This window comes from Cuculus canorus, chromosome 10, assembly GCF_017976375.1.
Source record: "Cuculus canorus isolate bCucCan1 chromosome 10, bCucCan1.pri, whole genome shotgun sequence".
In the NCBI taxonomy this organism is placed as follows: Eukaryota; Metazoa; Chordata; class Aves; order Cuculiformes; family Cuculidae; genus Cuculus; species Cuculus canorus.
The window spans coordinates 8,000,427-8,018,660 of record NC_071410.1 but is presented as its reverse complement, the minus strand read 5'-3'; the positions used below and the strand labels follow the sequence as shown (position 1 = coordinate 8,018,660).

Below are 18,234 nucleotides of genomic sequence, written 5' to 3'. Positions count from 1 at the left end.
CACAGGGACACCACCTCTCCAAGGTGCACCAAGCATCCACCAAAACTACATAAAACTACAGAAGATCCATAGAGCACCAAAACAAAACCTACCTCAGAGAAACAACATCAACTCAGGAAGCAATGATGTCACCCAGAGCAACGTCCTCCTGTGATTTTAGAACATTTTAAGAAATCACGCCCAAAGCTTGAGAACTGGATTGTCAATGCCTCCATCATGCCCAAAAGCTACATAGGCTTCCACGTAACAGATAATCCAAGGAGCACTACCATCTGTACACACACACGTAGAAAAATCTCATCTGCCCTCGCTACTTGAGTGGTGGTTTTCACAGATTAATATACTTTCACAGTAAAATGAAAGATTATAAACTGCTAAAATTGATTTCACATCAGTGGTGAAGTCAGAGTGAGTAACACACCTGAGGTGACCCAGTCTGCTCGAGGGAACGTGAAACCACAGCATATTGACAGTTTAATTGGCTCAGCAAGAGTTCATTTTCCTCGGATGAAATGCACCATTGGCCATTTTATCGCTATATCTTATTGCTGCTTTAAAAGTAAAGTAGATGACAATCTAGCAAAATGTTTTCTTTACAGAGACAGTCCTTGCCTTTACTGCTGGGTGTTGGCTTCTTTCCTCCCCTCTCCTCCCTAGCAAATGCAAACCAGTTCTTGTTTGCATTTTAAACACTTTGTATGATGATTCTTTCAGGTCAAGAGATGGAAGATGCCACTGCGCCCACGTCTCTATTGGAATTACAAAAGAAAAAGTACAACGGCACCAAGCAGTTCTAGAAATACCACATTCAAGGCTAATATGACATTTATATCATCCTATTCCCAGCTAAAAAGAGGTAATTTGAATGCTTTATAGCATTATGAGGCATTGTAAGAATATCAGTACTTGAACTATCAAAAGACTAACTTGTAGTTCAAAAGGTAATTACAGAAAACAGCCCACTTGTAGAAGCAGAAGACTCAAAGGAGCACAGCAGCCCTCACTCCCTGGTTATCTTACAACTCACGCTCTGATGGAGAAGGTGGGCAGACGATCATGTTTTGCCATTATGGGTTCAGAGTAGATGAGAGGGAGCTGCACAATGCAGAGACTCGGATGTGGATGAGCCACAGGAGACACCACAGGCATCTAAGCAAGGCACCAATGCTCCTGCAGAGAGACAGTCCAGACACCCCCCACCCAAAAGCTCCACATCTTTCATGGAGGCAGAGCACCATGGACACAAGAGGATGCGACTGCAGCATCTGCCACCGTCCCGCCCAGGGAGCAGCCCCAGGAAGCTGGTGAGCAACGCCTCCCTGAAGCAGGGGAGCACCATCCCCTTCCACCGCAGAAAAGCGGCAGCAGAGCTGGCAGAGGACAGTACCCCAGCAGCCAAAGGCAGGCCCACTGGTATCCTGGAATCGCTTCACATAGAATCGGGGACCATTAAGCCCAAGCACCAAACATAATATTTAAAAACTGCTGAAGCAGCATGTAGGCAGTTACAAAAAGCCCCCTATTAACCTCCAAGGCTCATTTCACCCGAGGGGGGAAGGGCATCAGCAGTATTTAATTGCAGGGGAGAAAAGAAAAAAAAAAAAGGAAGGAAAGAAGAGAAGAAGGAAAGAAGGACACAGAGAAAGGATCTCAATCACAAGCAACTCCCCACAGCTGCACCCTTCAAGCCACAAAGGCCCCCAAAGGAGAGACCATTGAGCAGGCAACATCTCCTGCCTCACACACTCCACTCCTCCACAGACATGCCAAGGAGTCACTGCTGCCTCCCAGACCCCCAGAGCCTTCCTGTAGCAAGCAGTCTATGGATGCCCAACACAGGGATCCCAGTAAGACCCTCTCCATAAGGAAACACAGATGGGAAATGGAGAGGCCACTGGTGTGGATGTATACTGCAGAGCTCGAATGGGGATGCAGGGAAACAGCAAAAACCAACAAGCTCCCTCCTGCACGGAGGAACTCGAAGGAGGCATGCGAATCCCTCCATCAGCTGCGAGCAAAGCTATGCAAAGCTGTCTGAGATGCACTGGGATTTTGGAAGAAAATGGAAAACCCAACCATTCTGGTATAGACTGAAGCAGAGGAGAGCCCCACATCTCAGGCTCAGCACCACGAAGAGTACCAAAAATGTCCCTCCTGGGAGCCCATTCAGCATACCCAGAGCCCAGTGAGCTGCTTGCCAATGCCATGCCGGCATTTAAACTCCAGGCAGTAAGAGGAAGAGAAAAGCAAAACCAAACATCTTTCAAAATCTCCCTTCCCGATAGCGTACTCTGTCATGCAATACTTCCAAACCCATGGTTTATGCGGCTCAGGAGGGCAGTTTCATGCCCTAACTCCTGCATGATGGATTTTACAATTTGTTAAAGAAACTCATCAATCCTCAGCAGTCACTTTTAATGCCCAAAGCCTCCACAAACTCCTGCATTTTGCTGATCCCCCAATTTCAAATCATTTGAAACTGCTGCTGCTATTACAGCTCTGCTCCTAATGTTAAACATTATAGCACACTCCAGACTTCCAGCTTCACGTGCTAGTGTAATAAACAGATTAACTGTGATTTATGAACAATAAGTTCTGGGTATTTGAAAGGAAACATCACCTCCCTAGACCAATTCTGACAACTGGAGATTTCTCATTATGCAGACAGCTCTTTCCACCTACCTGTAATCATCAGTTTAGAACATCGTTCTCAAGCTGGGAAACATATCACCATAGTTTTCCACTACAAACTTTGTGCATCCAAAGCATCTGGCAGGAATCACTGCCAAAGGCAGAATGTTGGCCTGAATTGACCCAGCAAGACAGTTCCTATTTTAAATACACATAAGAATAAAAATAAACAACAACAACAAAACAAGAAGCTTTGAAAGAGAACTGCCACTGTGGAGACAGGTGCATCGAAGCATGCAGCAAGACCTTGGTTAGCAGAGAACTAATTAGGCACAGAAACTACAAGATGATAGAGGTATATTTGTCGTGCTTATTTACTTTGCAAAGTCTAGTTAGAGTTTTAAAGTCCCCTTCCAAAAATGAATTCATTCTTTGAGTCCACTCTAAAAAGTCAATGTAATATTTTACAGGCCCACAAGCAAGAGTTCACATTTTCACATGCACTTTCCACAACACACCTGCAGCTATTAAGCTGACTGCCCCACTCATAAGTATTTTATTTTTAACATTTATTCAGTTAACCATAATCACTTTTCCCCACACACAGAACAGCTCTGCAAGAAGCCTGGCCTATGGTCCAAGCCTGCACACTGGTAGACATCCAAAACCGTGCACGTACTGTGACTGCGGCTCTGCTGGTCCACAGGGCTTGTCTCCCCTCTGCAGGGACAGTCAAACTCTGAGACCTCCCAACACCTCTTACCTCCACTGCTTTCTACATTAAGCAACAATTATTAACTTTCCAAGCTAGAGACTTCTTCCACTTGCTCCATACCGCCTCTTCTTTCCCTACAGGCAACAGGGGTCTACAGCACAGCCAAAGCCAACGGCCCTCGGGAAGCACCGTGCTAAAACAGGACAACCAAAGCTCTTCCAACTGCCGACACCTGACAGACTCTCCTGCATTATCAGACTTAATAAGCTTAAAGACGCTGCAGTATTAAACTATTCCAAACAATAAGGCACTAGCTCCACTGGGCAGCACTAGTATCAGTGGACCCTTCTCAGTGATTAATGTGCAACAGCTCCCACCACGCAGCCCATCTCTTCTCACCTAATTGATGCATCTTGGATTTACCCGTGCAAGGCATAATTAGTAAAGATAAAAGTATTTATACACTTAAGCCTCTTTAATAGAATAAAAGAAATCTCAGCTCCCTCACCTTGACTCTAAAGTAGTAACAGCAGCTCGTGAAAAATGAAAAGCCTTGAAGGATTCGGCATAGGGAACTTGGAGAGACAATCGCTGATCTTTTATCTTCCAGACTTCAAGCAGAATCAAGTTCTTCAAAGAAAACCCAATAAAGCCCAGACATTTTCATCATAACAAAATAAATAATTCAGTCATACTTTAGAGGACTCCAACATTAGGATTGGCTATTTGATATATTTGTGGCTTAGATGCCTCTAAACTGATTAAAGATAACCTGATTGATAAAAGCTTGCAATGTCACAACCGCCTTCATTCCTGACAGATATGAATGGATAGTATAAATAACTATAAACAACCAAAATGGCTGCATTTATGCCTAATGGAGGATTTACAGCCTTCTGAGCTGCCTGGTAGGACTAAGAGTTACAACTCTGCCTTTATCCTACCACAGCATGCAAGGGGAGATGAACTGACATCCTCCCCACGCTGCCCGTTCTGCCAGAAGAACCGAGGGCTCAGGTCCAGAGAGGTGAGAAAAAAAAAAAGGATTCTCCCACAAATACAAAAATACCACACATGTACAGACAGGTTTATCTGTATTGATTTCTCACAGTCTTCCTAGAAACTACTCTGAAACACACATCTCGAAAGCTCCTGAAGTCTCCGTAGCCCCTGCAAGCTCCTCTCAGGTTCCCACCAGAGCTCCTTTTGTCTTCCAGCTGCCATTTGCAAAAGGTTAAATGCCACTGCCTTTGAGAGGGAACAGACCAGGTCTTAATTTAAGACTACAGGCTTTCACCAAGAGGGATTCAACTGCAGCATCCCAGACAATTTTCCAGTTCAGGTAACTGCACTCCTGCCTTCCCGGCATCCCCCACATTCCCCAAGAGAATCCCAACGGTTCTGCAACCCCACAGGAGCTATTTGGGAAACGAGTGGAAGCAAGCCCTGCACCCACGCAAGCAGCTGGATTCGGAGTCAGAAACAAGCCTATGGTGTATCTCAAGGCTTACGTCACTGCTACGCTGCTGGTTCCAGCCACCTCACTGTCACCGCCAGGAGAACACAGAGCAGCCACCAACACGCTCCAACAGCCTGGTGCTTGCACCGTGCAAAGAGAAGCCACTCCAGGAATGGATGCGGAAGGGCAGCGCAAGATCCTGACGATAGCTTATTTGAGCAAACAGTTGATGAAAGCAACTTTCTCCAGGAGCACACCGCATTACTCTCGCAGAAGCAGCGTCTAGTAGTCAGCTCTCCTTTCCCAATGCTTCACACTTGCTGGAGGGGGAAGATCACCAGCAAGTCCTAAACAAAGCAGTGGGTGCAGATGCTCCTCTTCCCTTGGAGGATCTTTCTGTACTTAATTGTGATGCATTCTTTCCACTCCTTAGAAAGTACATTTTCCCTTAGACAAAGAACTAGGAGGAGTTTGCCATGAACACTGCATCTGAGCAGCTGTTCAAGCTTTAATTTTATTATCCATAGTGCAACACTGTCAATATGCAGGACGAGAAATTAAGTGATCACTCAGAAGTAAAATCCCAAACTTGGGAAGCAGAAGGCATCAGACTGATGAACACACACACACAACCTAACCACAAGGAACAGAGTTCTTTAATGGTGAGAAGAAGGGGAAAAAAAAACAAGAACAACCCTGGTATTTTCCTGTTCAAGTTTACCTTTCACAAACGTGAGCTATTTGGATTCAGATTTAGTATTTAGGAAATCAGTAGGATTTGTGGGCTTCTTATTGTTGGTTTTAACAGAAAAAGATTAGGTGGTGGCAGGGCTAGAAATCACCACCCCACCCTCCCCCCAAAATGTGAGGATCTAAGGTCAGGAGAAGGAGAGGGAAGAAAGCAAACTACCGGCAGGGCTCTTGGCACTTGCCACAGCAGGTTAGTTGCATTAACTGACCTGTTAGTTCGGATAAGAACCCTGGAGAAAGACTAAAATGTCACTTGTCAAAAGACACACAAGCAAGTTTTGAAGCAAAGCGGTTCAGCGTAGCTTCATGATATGCAACAGAGCTGCCATCGGCTGAGAACCTGAATCAGGAGGTGCACACACAGGCAGATACCAGCACAGATACACCACGGGAAAGCGAAAAAGCCTGCCCTCAAAGAAATCCTGAAGTAAGATTTAACAGCAGTCAAGGCAGCTACAATCCATTTGAACTTTGTCAAACGCAGCAAGTTTCCGAAGGATTAAATCACTACTTAAATCATCTTCATAATTCTAAAAAATGCCTGTGAGATAAGACCAGGAGCTAATTGTACCATTTAAATTCAGTGAAGGAGGGATTTTTTTGTTTAGGATTTTTCTTTCCTAACTGCAATAAAGAAAAGCCCAAGGGCCTAAAACTAATAATCTAATAAACTTTGCTAAGTGAACATTGTAACAGATAGGCTTGGATGAGATTTTCTGTAAATGCCAGGCAATTTCCCTTGATCTTTATCAGCAGAGATGCTGCTCTAGCTTCAGCAGGAAGAAATTAAATTTAGTGCAAAATAATAACATCTGGGTGAGATTTTGTTTGTCAGATTAGCAGTACCTTTAGATGCCAGGCTAAAATTATTAAAATCAACTTTGAAGGATTTCACATTTGTGTTTTTAATATGAGAGGTTCGGATATGTTTCCATATCAACATATCACCTGGCTCTGCAGCACAGTGCAATTACCCATCCTCTGAGCAGGATCCCCAGCAGATGTTAGGGTCCAACCCACTGCAGGACACACACGGACCCCTTTTTCCCCTGCCACCGCACACCTGTGAAAGCTGGCATTGCTTTGAGCTATTCTACTCCTACGGTTCCAACTCCTGAAGCCACAGAGAGTCTGTCCCCAGCTTTGAACAGAGCCACCACGCAGGAGCAGGACCTGTGGGAGATGCTCAGGGACCACAGGGGCTCCAACAGCAGTTGCGAGTCTCCTCTTTCCTGACGGCTCCAGCATCGCCCTGGTAGCTGAGCACAACCTGCACAGCATCAGGCACACCCTTGCCATGGGCATCCCACATTCCCAGCTGTGCCAGGACAGCAGCAGGCTTTCTGCAACCCGCTGTCACAGCATATACCTTAGTAATGCAGAGGAAGCAAACAGGACACTGGTAGGGTTTGATTTGAGATATTATACCCCAACATCAGCTCCCTTAGCCGTGTCCAAAGACAGAAACCCGTCTCCCACCCATGAGCAGTGCCAAAAACCAAGAAACCACATGGCTCTGTGTTGGGTGAAGGCACAATTTCTGCAGCTGGGACAGCCCCTGGCACTGCCGCCATCAAAACACTCATGAATGAGTAGCAATCAAAAGATCCATCCATTAATAAAAAAAGCGTTCTACAGACTTTGAGACTAAATTTAAAGATAAAAGTACACAATTTTCAAAGTCTAATGAACTGTCCTTCAAAGTCCAAAACACTTTATACGAGGTAATTAAAGTGATCTCCTCAATGGTTCCAGCTAGGAATTCCTCTTCTAAAATGGTATTGCAAGAGACCTTTAATGTTAATAATTATCTTCTTTTATAAGCAGAGGGAAAGCAGTTCTTCAATTAAATGTTTGCTTTTCCCCACCACCAAGAATGGCCATTCTGCACACCAAGACTTTTCGGAGCAACATCAGCTCCAAAACCCCTGCACAGGCAAAGGGCTCTCATGGCCAGGATGGAAATAACAAAAAAAAAAAAACCAAAAAAGGCAATACAAAAATCAGAGAAAGCGATTCAGCTGTCTCCAATAGAGGTAGAAAGTTCAGAGCTAGAGCACCCAACTCCGCTATGCTATGCACAATTTGTAGGAACACTGGGTGTCATTTCTACACACAACAAAAACTCTAATGTCTCAACCAAAAGGTAGGAGAGGAGGTAGACACTTCGTATTCCAGCCAGGTTATTCACCACTTCTGAAGCTAGTCCTTGTTTCCAATGCCTAGGAATCCAATCTCCCATTAGTTTTACTCCATTCTGTTTAGCAGAATTGAAACTTAATGGTCACTGCATTAAGAAGCATTGGGGAAAAAAATACGCAGTTATCTCCTCAGCAATTTATTTGATCTTACACTGAAAAAGCAACACATTAGACCTCATCAGTCAGTTGTGGACCAGAACAGAGCTTTGCCACGATCCCACGGGCTTCAGCAGGCTTCAGTCCCTGCTGTTAGTGAGGCATGAACAAAAATAAATCAATTATTCTGCAAAAATATTAGCATGAAGGGGAAAAAAAAGCTTGATTGCTCATGCCTTCTTTTTTAAATAAAGGCAAAAAAGCCATTAATACAGAACGATAGAACCTCAATAGGAAAGCACTCAACAAACAGGCAATCATTTTGCCGCACATTAACCACGGATGGAGTAAGTTTTGCTTGTGTAAAAGCCCCCCAAAAAATGACTGCAGATTTAGGTGACAAAGTAGTGTGTATCCACAGTAGAAAGTATTTGTCAAAGATCAGTTTGGCTAAAAAGACAATACATCACATTATCATTAGAAAAAAGAGATCTACCACCATACACTGCAGCATCAGGTTACCAAGAACTCGGATATTCCATGGCAAGCACAAGGGACTGCACTTGTGGATGAGCTAACCTCTACCAACCTCCACGTGGGGGAACCAACTTTGTTTTGCAGTGGGTAACAATAATCAATACACGCAATTTAGTCAGACACTTGCCAAGCATCACACTGGGATGACAACCAGGTCATATTATGGCAACCTGGTTCTTGGGACTGACAGAATCAGACAAGATGCCACGTGCACAGATAGCTTAATTCTTGGAGAATTGAGTTTTCATTCACTTTTAGAATGTGCACAGGAAGAGGTGCAGTTTTTAAATTTACATTTGCTGCTTCTGCTACAGGAGTATTTAGCACAAGCCCTGCAGCACAGCCATTTACCAAATCATGTGTATTACTTATCATAAATAAGTATATATAGTACATACACATATGAAAACAAGCAAACAGAAAGCTTCCAGTCACCTACGCTTCCGATTGCCAGGTGCTCAGCAAGAGGAGAATCATCTCCTCCTCCCACCGCTTGCCTGGACCATGCCCCAGCACTCACCTTGGAAGACAGCAGCATTCTGGATGACGAGAAACTTCAGCTCCATGCTGGCAGACTGCAGGAGCTGCTCCATGTTCAGGCGCGCTGTTGCCTGGTATTTCTCTTCCATCTTCCTCGAGCAGCACGTTGAGCCCTTCGGGATACATACTTGCAGATCGGACCCTGGCGAGAGACACAAGAAGGGCAGGAAACTTGCATTAGGAGGTGGAATTGCTGGAAGAGGAGAAGAAACCAATTCCATACGTTGGTATCACAACCACAATTAATGTTTGGGCAAATTGATGACATTTCTAGAATTTGTCCTTAGCAAGCGGCTCAGCCAAAGGAGAAGACCGATGAGACAGAGCCAGAATTGGTCAGCGAAGCCCCCGAGAGCCTATGTACGCCTGTCAGCATGCTGCTTGCTTTGCCTCCCACACACTCCATTCACTGATGTGCTGGTACCAAGCAGAACGATACAGAGCGTTGCCCTGCTGTCTCCTACCAGCACATCAGTAAGAAGCTGAGAGGGGGCAGGAGATGGAGAAAAGAGCCTGAATTTGAACTTGTGGATCTACGGTGAATAGAGCAATGCAATTAGTTCAGCACACAGGATATGCTTGAAATTGGCAGAAGACTAACAACTAACTTTAAACAAGTAAATACTGTGTTATTTGCCAGCCATCTCCATTGTTTTGTACCCACAGCAATAACAGTAACAATAGGAATGCGCAACAATAACGATACTACCTTTGTTTTTTTTTAGGGCAGACTTCTAAATTATATACATCTCCTAAGCATCTGCCACCAATTTCATCATCCCATCCTTCCTCTGTCACAACAGGTAAAGCCCAAGGTCCATCTCTTCACTTGTGCAAGTCCTACTGCACTGCAAGAGGCAAGTGGTCTTTCAGCAGCAAACATGCCCCTGCATGGGCAACACCTCCCACCCATTCACCACAATGGTACAAAAGACAGGGTATAAAGGCAAGAGGAGCATCACTTCCTCTGGCATCACAAGCTGGAACTCAAAGCACTGATCAGTGATGCCAAACTTCAAGTTTTTACATTCCCAAAGCTCCCACTCCTGGAGGAAGGAGACACAGCTTTCATTTTAGGAAGAATTTTGTTAGCTAAAAGGTGATAAATGAAATCTAGAAAAATATATTAATCTTTTGGGTACTGACAACAGGAGAATACAGAACAGAAAAGCTGGAAGTGGCAGCAACAAAAAAGTCTTGTTCTCAATCCACCTTCAATAGCAAACTGTGGCCCTGCAAACACAAGCAGAGCAACAAGCTCATATCAAAGCAAATAGCCATCATCATGCAAAACGCATCTAATATAATGCTGCTGTTAGAAACTCAAACAGTAAGCAACAACTCTATTAAAAACAGCTATCCAGCGCCAGACAGCGGAGAGAAGCTTCCATTTTACTGTCTGCCACCCAAACTGCAGCATGCCACTCGCACGCCAGAGCAGGAGTAGCTCTTGGTTAGGCTCAGCACTGCCCAGAACCAGGATTAGGAAGCAGTCCTCAAGCCAATGACTAAAGCCCAGCCGGGGATGAAGGCTCCACATACCCCTCAGCCCTTGCTCTGTGTTCCCATTTGCTACAGAGGTTATTTTTTTTTTTATTTTCAGTAAAAACAAGTTTGGTAGTTTGGATCTTTGCTCTGTAACGATTACGCATCCCTCCAGGTTCCCCTCTCCTTCTTAAGAGTCTTTTAACACATCCACTTTCTCACTAATTACTAGAAAGCGTCAAAAGTCACTATTGTAAGGGTATTCTAGAAGAACAGTGTTAATATTAATGTTAGTTCAATCCTGCACCTCCTGTAGAAGAGTCATGTGCACTGGTGAGGGAAAACCAGCTGCCAGGGCTAGGGAGCAGTGACAGCAGAAACCCTCCCTCTCCAGCTCCATTCCTTCCCCTGGCACAGCCTGGGAAAATCATGAAACACTTCATCTGCAACACTTCATCTGCAACGTTCATTTCATGTGCAGAGAGGAACCTGAACTAACACAAGCTCTGCCATTGCTGCAAAACAATGCATGGCAAAAGAGGAGAAAGAGGCACAGCCCAAGGCTGGACCCACAAGACCATCTCAGCTCCAACGCCACCTGATGCCTCAGCTTCACCTTCTACAAAGTGGGATGCACAGCACAAATCCTTTCATCAGGCTCTCCGACAACGAGCCAGCACCACTGACATCTAAAGATCAAGTCTCAGCAGTTCGTGACTTGACCCACTCCACAGGAGCACAGCGCCAAGTATTTCACTCATGAAAAATGTAACAGGGACCATAAAACCACATAACAGCGAGACACTGCCTTAATGAGAGAAGCAGTTATATAACAGCGAGTTAAAGAGGTTTTTTAAAGTCAAATCCAAGTCAATTTACACCGCAAAAAGGCTTAGCATGGTCCCTTTAACACTACACTACAGCCATAAATTTCTTGTTAATACAAAGCTAATTTCCTCCTACATTTATTATATTAGGACACATTTCAAATTTAAAAAAAAAAAAGTCTTCCACAATTAATGGAAATACCAATATAGAAAACCTAAGAGTTGGCAATTAAGAGATCTTTGCAAGTTAAAGGCAGCGGTAGGATGCAGCAAGGTCATCTACTCACCTCCCATCCTTCTTTTCAGCAATTAAGCCAATTTGTCCCCTTAAATGGACTTTTATTTTTGTGAAGTAAGTAAAAAGACAGACACATGCTGTAGCAGAGCAATCGTGGAGGAGGAGGAAGAAAGAGCCTGGGAATTAACTCTGACAGCTTAAAATGTTTTACAGGGATAGTCAACCAACACAAATGACCAGAAATGTCATGTTAAATGCAACAGGTCAACATAAGCAGGAGAGGCTTTTATCAGCCAGTGGGGACAAGGTCCTTCTTGGGACAGAGCGTTGCTATAGAAGGGCAGGGAACGAGGGCCTGACTCCCATCCGCCAGCTATTTTCTGTAGATGGCTTTCCCAGATGGCGAGCAGACTCAAACAGTCCCCCACATACAGCCCAATAGTAAGGAAAGGAGGTTTTGATGCCCAGGACTTCAGCCCCCCAGGAGCCGCCAACCCACCCCTCTGGCCACCAGCACACACCAATAAAACAGGGACCTGTAAATGTCTGAGGTTTATTCATGCCATTGCTTGGAGGACACTCTTTTGTGCTCACGCTGCAGCACCACCAAGAGCCCCAGATCTCGCACCCCAAGTGCTAGGGGTGCAAACAGCGCACGTCCCAGAAGCTTGGTCAATGCAGGGACATGAACACCTGGGGACATGCCACAAGCCTACAGATGAGACGTTAGCACTAATTCAACTGCTGCATGTTTGTGCCTTCATAAATGCAGTGGAAAAGGTCCTGTGAGTCATCAAATCCTGCCCCTGCCTCGACATCTACCCTCCCTAAGCATTTTATCCAACACAACCCCCCCAGTGATAGCTCTCACTTGCGAGATAGCAAAGCCTGTTCTGCTGCCTAATGGCCCTTACTGTTAAGACTTTTTACCTCCCAACCTACACCTCCCACTTTTTCTTACAGTTTCAAGCCATTACACCTCAAAATGCCAGTCTCAGCCCTTGCAAACAACCTCCTCCTTTTGCTATAAATCATTACAAATTCATTTTCAAGAAGAAAGCATCCTCCAAATTACTCCAACAGTTTTATTAAATTGTATTCGGATGCCTGCATACCAGTCTCTGCAAGATTACTGACACTATTGCAATGCCAAGCAGGGAAGCCTGAGCTTCCAATACCCAATTCCCATGGGGAAGAAGGAGCTGCATGCAGCCCCTTCCACAGGCACCCTCGGAGCGCTGTGCCATCTATGCCATCTTGGGGAACAGTGGTGTAAATGCTCCAGTAAATTTGCATATGCTCCTAACTGACAGAACTAATCTCTACAGCTGCAGTAATTTTAACAGCACTGCTTCTTCCTCATTCTGACACGGGGAATTTTTACTGAAGACGGGATAGCAGTGAATTTAAAGCATTAAATTTGACTTTGATGTACAATTATTCCCATAGATAGGTGGTTAGTACAGCCGAAGTGAAAATAATTTCAGTGGATTAAATGTCAAAAAAAACCCCTTGAGATCATCTGCAGAGAGTTCTGAACTCCTTTGTGAAGCTGAAGGACTGTATTTTGATTTTAAGCATCCCAGGATAGCTCCAACTCTGTCATCAGACACAGTCAGACAAGTCACACTTTCCACTGGGGTGTGCAAGCCTGCCCACACAGATCCAATGGCAGCTTAAATCAGATTAACATTCCCCCTAAATTTACCCCAGGGGGGTAAAATAAGAACCCATCCCTGCTTAATGCAACATTCCTGCAGCCTCCTCCCTGCTCTGCTGCCCCACGTAGCAGCACCCTTCACCTTCTGTGGTCTGGAAATGTCAGTGGGCTCTGTCCCACCAATTTGTTAACATTAACACAAAGCAGCAGCATTTTTATGGGTAATTTTCTTTCCCTAATTGTTTTGCAGTCAGCATTACTCTTTAAAGAGATAAAAGCAGTGATTCAAGCTTCAAATGTAGTAGACTTTCCTTCAGCTATTTCACTACTACTACTCTTTTTTATTAAAACCATCTTTTAAATTATGAGACGAGGGGGTCCTGCATCTGTTACTGGCTTTTAATGCTCAGTATTTGGTAGGAAAAGGAAATGCAACCATTCAAAACCCAGGTTAAAGTGCCCGTCTTTTAAAAATCTAATTAAAGAGACATAAATTATAAACTAACCTTGTTCATTAGATGATTAAAGTTGGAACAGTAGGGGTATACATGGTATATTTATTACTTCTTAATTATCCTTTCTTTTTTGTTCCATTTTGTTTCACAAGGCCATTTGACTCTGGATTCCTCCCCAAATCTTGTAATGATTGCCAAACAAATATAATGCTCTGTAACATCACATCTTTTATAAGAGGAAGTTACAGAGAAAATAGATGTTACAGAGTAAGAGTTTCCTCCTAACGAATGTACAAATCTATTAACAATACTGTTATAAAATATATGGAGTTAGTTTGTGGGCATCCACTGACCATACGCATTTATTACAGTCACACACCCACTCTACAGTCATTTCAAAGACTGGGAAGAACATTGTTCAGGATGTTGTTAAAATTAACTCCTGAGGAAAAAAAAAATAAAATTAATGATCTCACTATAAAACCACTGCCTGGGGACGTTACTAAATTTTAGGGTTCTGCTCCTGCTCTCTTAACTATCAAGAGAGCTACTTGCAGGCCTAAAATAATTAGGAACAGAAAACTCAATTATCTAGTAAACTAAGATCTTAAACCACCATGCTAAGCTAGGGAAAGGCTGCACAAGGAGAGTATCATTAATCCCACTCAGGAAAACAGAATAAAAAAGCAGGAGTACAAAGAGAACCAGCTAGCGAGCAAAGGTGCATCGAGTCCAGCAGGAAGAATTGGGATTTTTGGTCTTTAAATTGTATGCTGACACATACCAGCTGTCAAAAAAAAGAGAGAAGAAAGCTTGACACGCTCAGTCAGCCAGTTTTAAAGCCTTACATCTCACCTCCAAAAGCAAAAGGTTAATCTCTATTTTCTTAGGGTGAATCTATATTTGCTTCCATCAAAGAGAATGAACAAAAAGCTGGAAACTGCATTCTGCTGTGGGAGGAGGAAAACAGACTTGCCAGCAGATATATCTGCCCAGATAAATATTCCTCAGCCTTCGTACGGCCCAGGGCAGAGACATCCATCCCCTCTCCCCACCTCAGCAAGGCTTGCCCCTTCCCCTCTACCCACACGCACCAGCCTAATTATCTGGAGTGTCACCAGAAACACAAAGAAATGGCAAAGAGGAGAGAAAAACAGACCAGGAAAAATGGAAATTCAAGTTACTGTTTATACATGAGAAATTATGCAGGGAAAAGACAAAAGAAAAAAGAAAACCACGACAGGTTGTGTAAGAAAAAGAGAATTTGGTTATTAATGAATGTGAGCAGCTGAGAAAGTTTGCCCAGCGCAGAAGCACAGGCTGGCTCACGAGCTGACATGAAGCCTCAACTTCAGAACAGCCTATGAAAAGCACTCTCCAATCTCTCTGCCTTCACTCCTCTCCAGCACAAGGCTTCTCATCTAGCTTGAGCAGACCTGCTGGCATCAATTATGTCCTCCCACCCCACCAAACAGTCAGCCACAGCTGACAGCGGTCGTGCTGCTCCCCACTTCCGAGCCTGCCAAAGCATGCTCTACACCTGCAAAACCTGGTCCTCAGGCTGCAGGACTGGAGGAGACCAAGCTTCTGCACATTGCCTGATGCATGCCTTCAGCTAGAATTAATCCCAGAACATTAATACTGCTCACAAAACAGCACGACGCTTCCCTCACATTTATCAGAATTGCCTTTTTCTTTCCTTTTTTCTTTTTCTAATTAAAAGTATCAGCCAGGTGCAGCTGGGCTCCGCTACAAGGAGCACTGTGCTGATGTCCCCGCAGCCCACGCACCGCTGATCCAGTAAAATGGAGCCATGGGACATTTCTCCTGCTTGTGTTGCAACTCGGCAGCATTTCCTCTACTTATGCCTTCAGCCACAACTGCTCATAACGCAAAATGTGGCTTGCAGAAGTAATTTTCTGTTCGTGTCAAAAACAACCCCACGTTTTAAATAAGTTGTTTAAACCCGCAGTTTCTCCAGGGTGATATGATCTATAGGCAAAAATTCTCAGAATTGATTCCGTGGTGATTTGTGGCTGGGAACTCTAAAACTTTTTTTAATTGACAGATGTACAAAAGGAAGAAAAGCAATAAACAGAAGCCTGGAGAATAGTCCTTGAGTGATGTTCCCCTATTACAGAGATTTATGCAGCTGCTACTAGGAGAAGCAAGTGCTCTGAAGTGTAATTACTACACAGAGTCATGCAAGATGGGCCAGATCCAAGGTATAAGCAAGCAGTCATTGCTTTAATTATGATCAAGTTTATGTACTTAGGCAAATGTAAAATCCACTTTCGATTTGATATGTGGGAACTTTATCATCATAACAAGCTGGAAGCATTCCCTTGAAGCACCAGCCCTGTTAAGAGATATTGATCCAGCTACCCACAGGCTCTGCAGAGAGGCAAAGGGCTCCTTTTCTCCTGAAAATCAGGGATGAAAATCAGCTGGGGCTCCCAGAGGAGCAAGAGCACAACTGAGCAACTCCGGTAACCTGAATCCTGCTGGGAAAGGAAGATGCCCAGTGAAAAGCACCCATTACAATCACGACCCAGGTTAGGATGGAGGATGATACCAGAGAAAGGACTGAACACACTGTGATGTGGAAGCCCCAGTAGCCTCTGGACACCTGCAGCCCAGCCTGCAGGGACCCACCAGGAGTTGCCCAGCTGCCTGCCCCTCCAGCACCTCTCCCTGTGAAACGCACTCCAAGAAAGTTACGAAGACATTTATTTAATTACAGACAACAGAATTTGTAGTCTTAGCAGTGATAAAAACAGCTCTTCCCCCTCCCTGTAACTTTCCATGCAAGCATTTAATCGCAAAATACTCCCAGTGCTACCTCTGTACTGATCCGAGGACCAAAGTCCTGCGGGATAGAGAGAGAAGAGATGCCCCTCCTGCAGCTCCTCTGAAAGGAGCATTAAGGAAAAAAAAGTAAAAATTTATACAGGAAGGGGGTGTAAAGATAGGAAGGGACAGGGGAGGTACTCTCTCACCAGGAGGTAAATACAAACCCTCACCCTAGATCCAACAGCTGTTTGTAAGGTGACAGTCCTACAGACCAAGGGATTTGGGATTTACACCAGCAGAAACAAAAGCCTTGCAGTCCCAGCCTTAGGCTTACCCCTTCACCCCTTCCTCTCCTGTGCTGCCACAGACCATTGCTGAAGCAACTCCCGTATTTCTGGCCTGGAGAACACCGAGTGCAAGAAATGGAACTCAACGCTTCGTTATTAAAATCACTACTGATGATGATCTCATCGCACCTCCCCTGCCTGTCGTGTTTGCTGGTTCCCTCTTCCTTTTCATACTTCGACTGTGAGCTTTTCGGGGATGCATTCTCCGCTGCATATTTACCCCAACACAGCAGCCCCCAAGACCTCCCGTAAGGCAGCGATCAAAACCCACCCGTTTCTGCACACACACTCCACGCAGCCACCCCTCCGGAGGGGCCAACAAACCCTACTCACCAAAAAGCCGCAAAAGGCTCAGAGTTCAATTATTTCACTTACATATTGAAATAGGAATGAAGTCTATCTACCGGCAGCAGGCTCCTAGGGTGATGGGGGGAGGCACCATGCAGGCAGCCACCTGTAATGCTAACGGCACGGCAGAGCAACACCTCGCCCGGCTCCCCAGCAGCATCCCGGGGTACCGCATCTCCCGGGGCACACACGGGGCCGAGGGGACGCTGTGCCGCCAGAGGCCAGCCCGGCTCGCTGGAGCCCCCGGGCTCAGGGTCTGGCTGCTCTCAAGAGCATCGTCCCCGAGCGGGATCGCCCTCGGGTGAGGGATTCGCTGAGCGCAGCGCGCTCGGAGCGCGGGGCAAAGGCGCTCCGGCAGCCCCGGGAGCCGCAGGCACAGCGGGTGCGGGCTCCGCCGAGCGAAGAATCATAAAATCACAGAATAGTTTGGGTTGGAAAGCATCTTAAAGACGGTCTCGTTCCACACACCCCACTAGAAATCGCACCAGCACCCCGCCCCGGAGCCCGGCAGCTCGCCGGCTCTGCCCCGCGGCACAAGTTCGCCCCGGAGCCCCCTCTGAGGAAAGCACCCGCAGGCCCGGATGGACCCGGGCGCGCCCCGCGGGGTCTCACCTGGCACGGGGCTCTCGGGCACCCACTTGGCTGCGGGCTGCAGCGCCTGGAAGGAGGCTCGCACCGGGCGGCAGGCGGCTTCCCCCGACAGCTGCGCGCCCGCCGGGGCGCCGAGCAGCGCCCACAGCAGCGCCCACAGCAGCGCCGCGCCGCTCGCAGACATCCTGCCGGGGCGCTGCGCGCTCTCTCTCTCTCTACACCCCGAGGGACCGCATCCCCCACCGGGACCACCCGGCGGTGCAGCACGGCGGAGCGCAGCCCCGCGCCTCGAGCGGCGCTACCGGAGCGCGAGGACCAGCGCCGCGTGCACCGCCCCGCCGCGCGCCCATTGGACACCGCGCACAGGACCCCGCCCCGCCCATTGGACCCGTCCATTGGACCCCACCCGTTGGACCCCGCCCATTGGTACCGCCCGCTGGACCCCGCCCCACCCTGCTCATTGGTCCCGCCCATTGGTTCCCGCCCATTGGAACCGCCCATTGGTCCCCGCCCCTCTGCTCCACCCTCATGAGCCCCCCACCCAGCTCTGGGGTCCCCAAC

At 46.2% G+C, this 18,234-nt stretch overlaps 1 protein-coding gene across 4 annotated transcripts in view; it reads right to left on the bottom strand.

The window, feature by feature from the left end:
• GPC3 (glypican 3) overlaps positions 1-18,008 on the bottom strand; it is a 162,105-nt gene extending 144,097 nt beyond the window's left edge. For all 4 annotated transcript variants that reach the window (XR_008451522.1, XR_008451523.1, XM_009562508.2 and 1 more), the window contains exons 1-2: positions 17,695-18,008; positions 8,910-9,071 (exon numbers count right to left, since the gene is read on the bottom strand). Coding sequence is in view for 2 of the 4 variants with exons in the window: in XM_009562508.2 (XP_009560803.2) it covers positions 8,910-9,071; positions 17,695-17,857 (325 nt within the window). In the remaining 2 variants the exon portion in view is untranslated. The remainder of the gene's footprint in view (positions 1-8,909; positions 9,072-17,694) is intronic.
• Between the last annotated feature and the right edge of the window lie 226 nt (positions 18,009-18,234).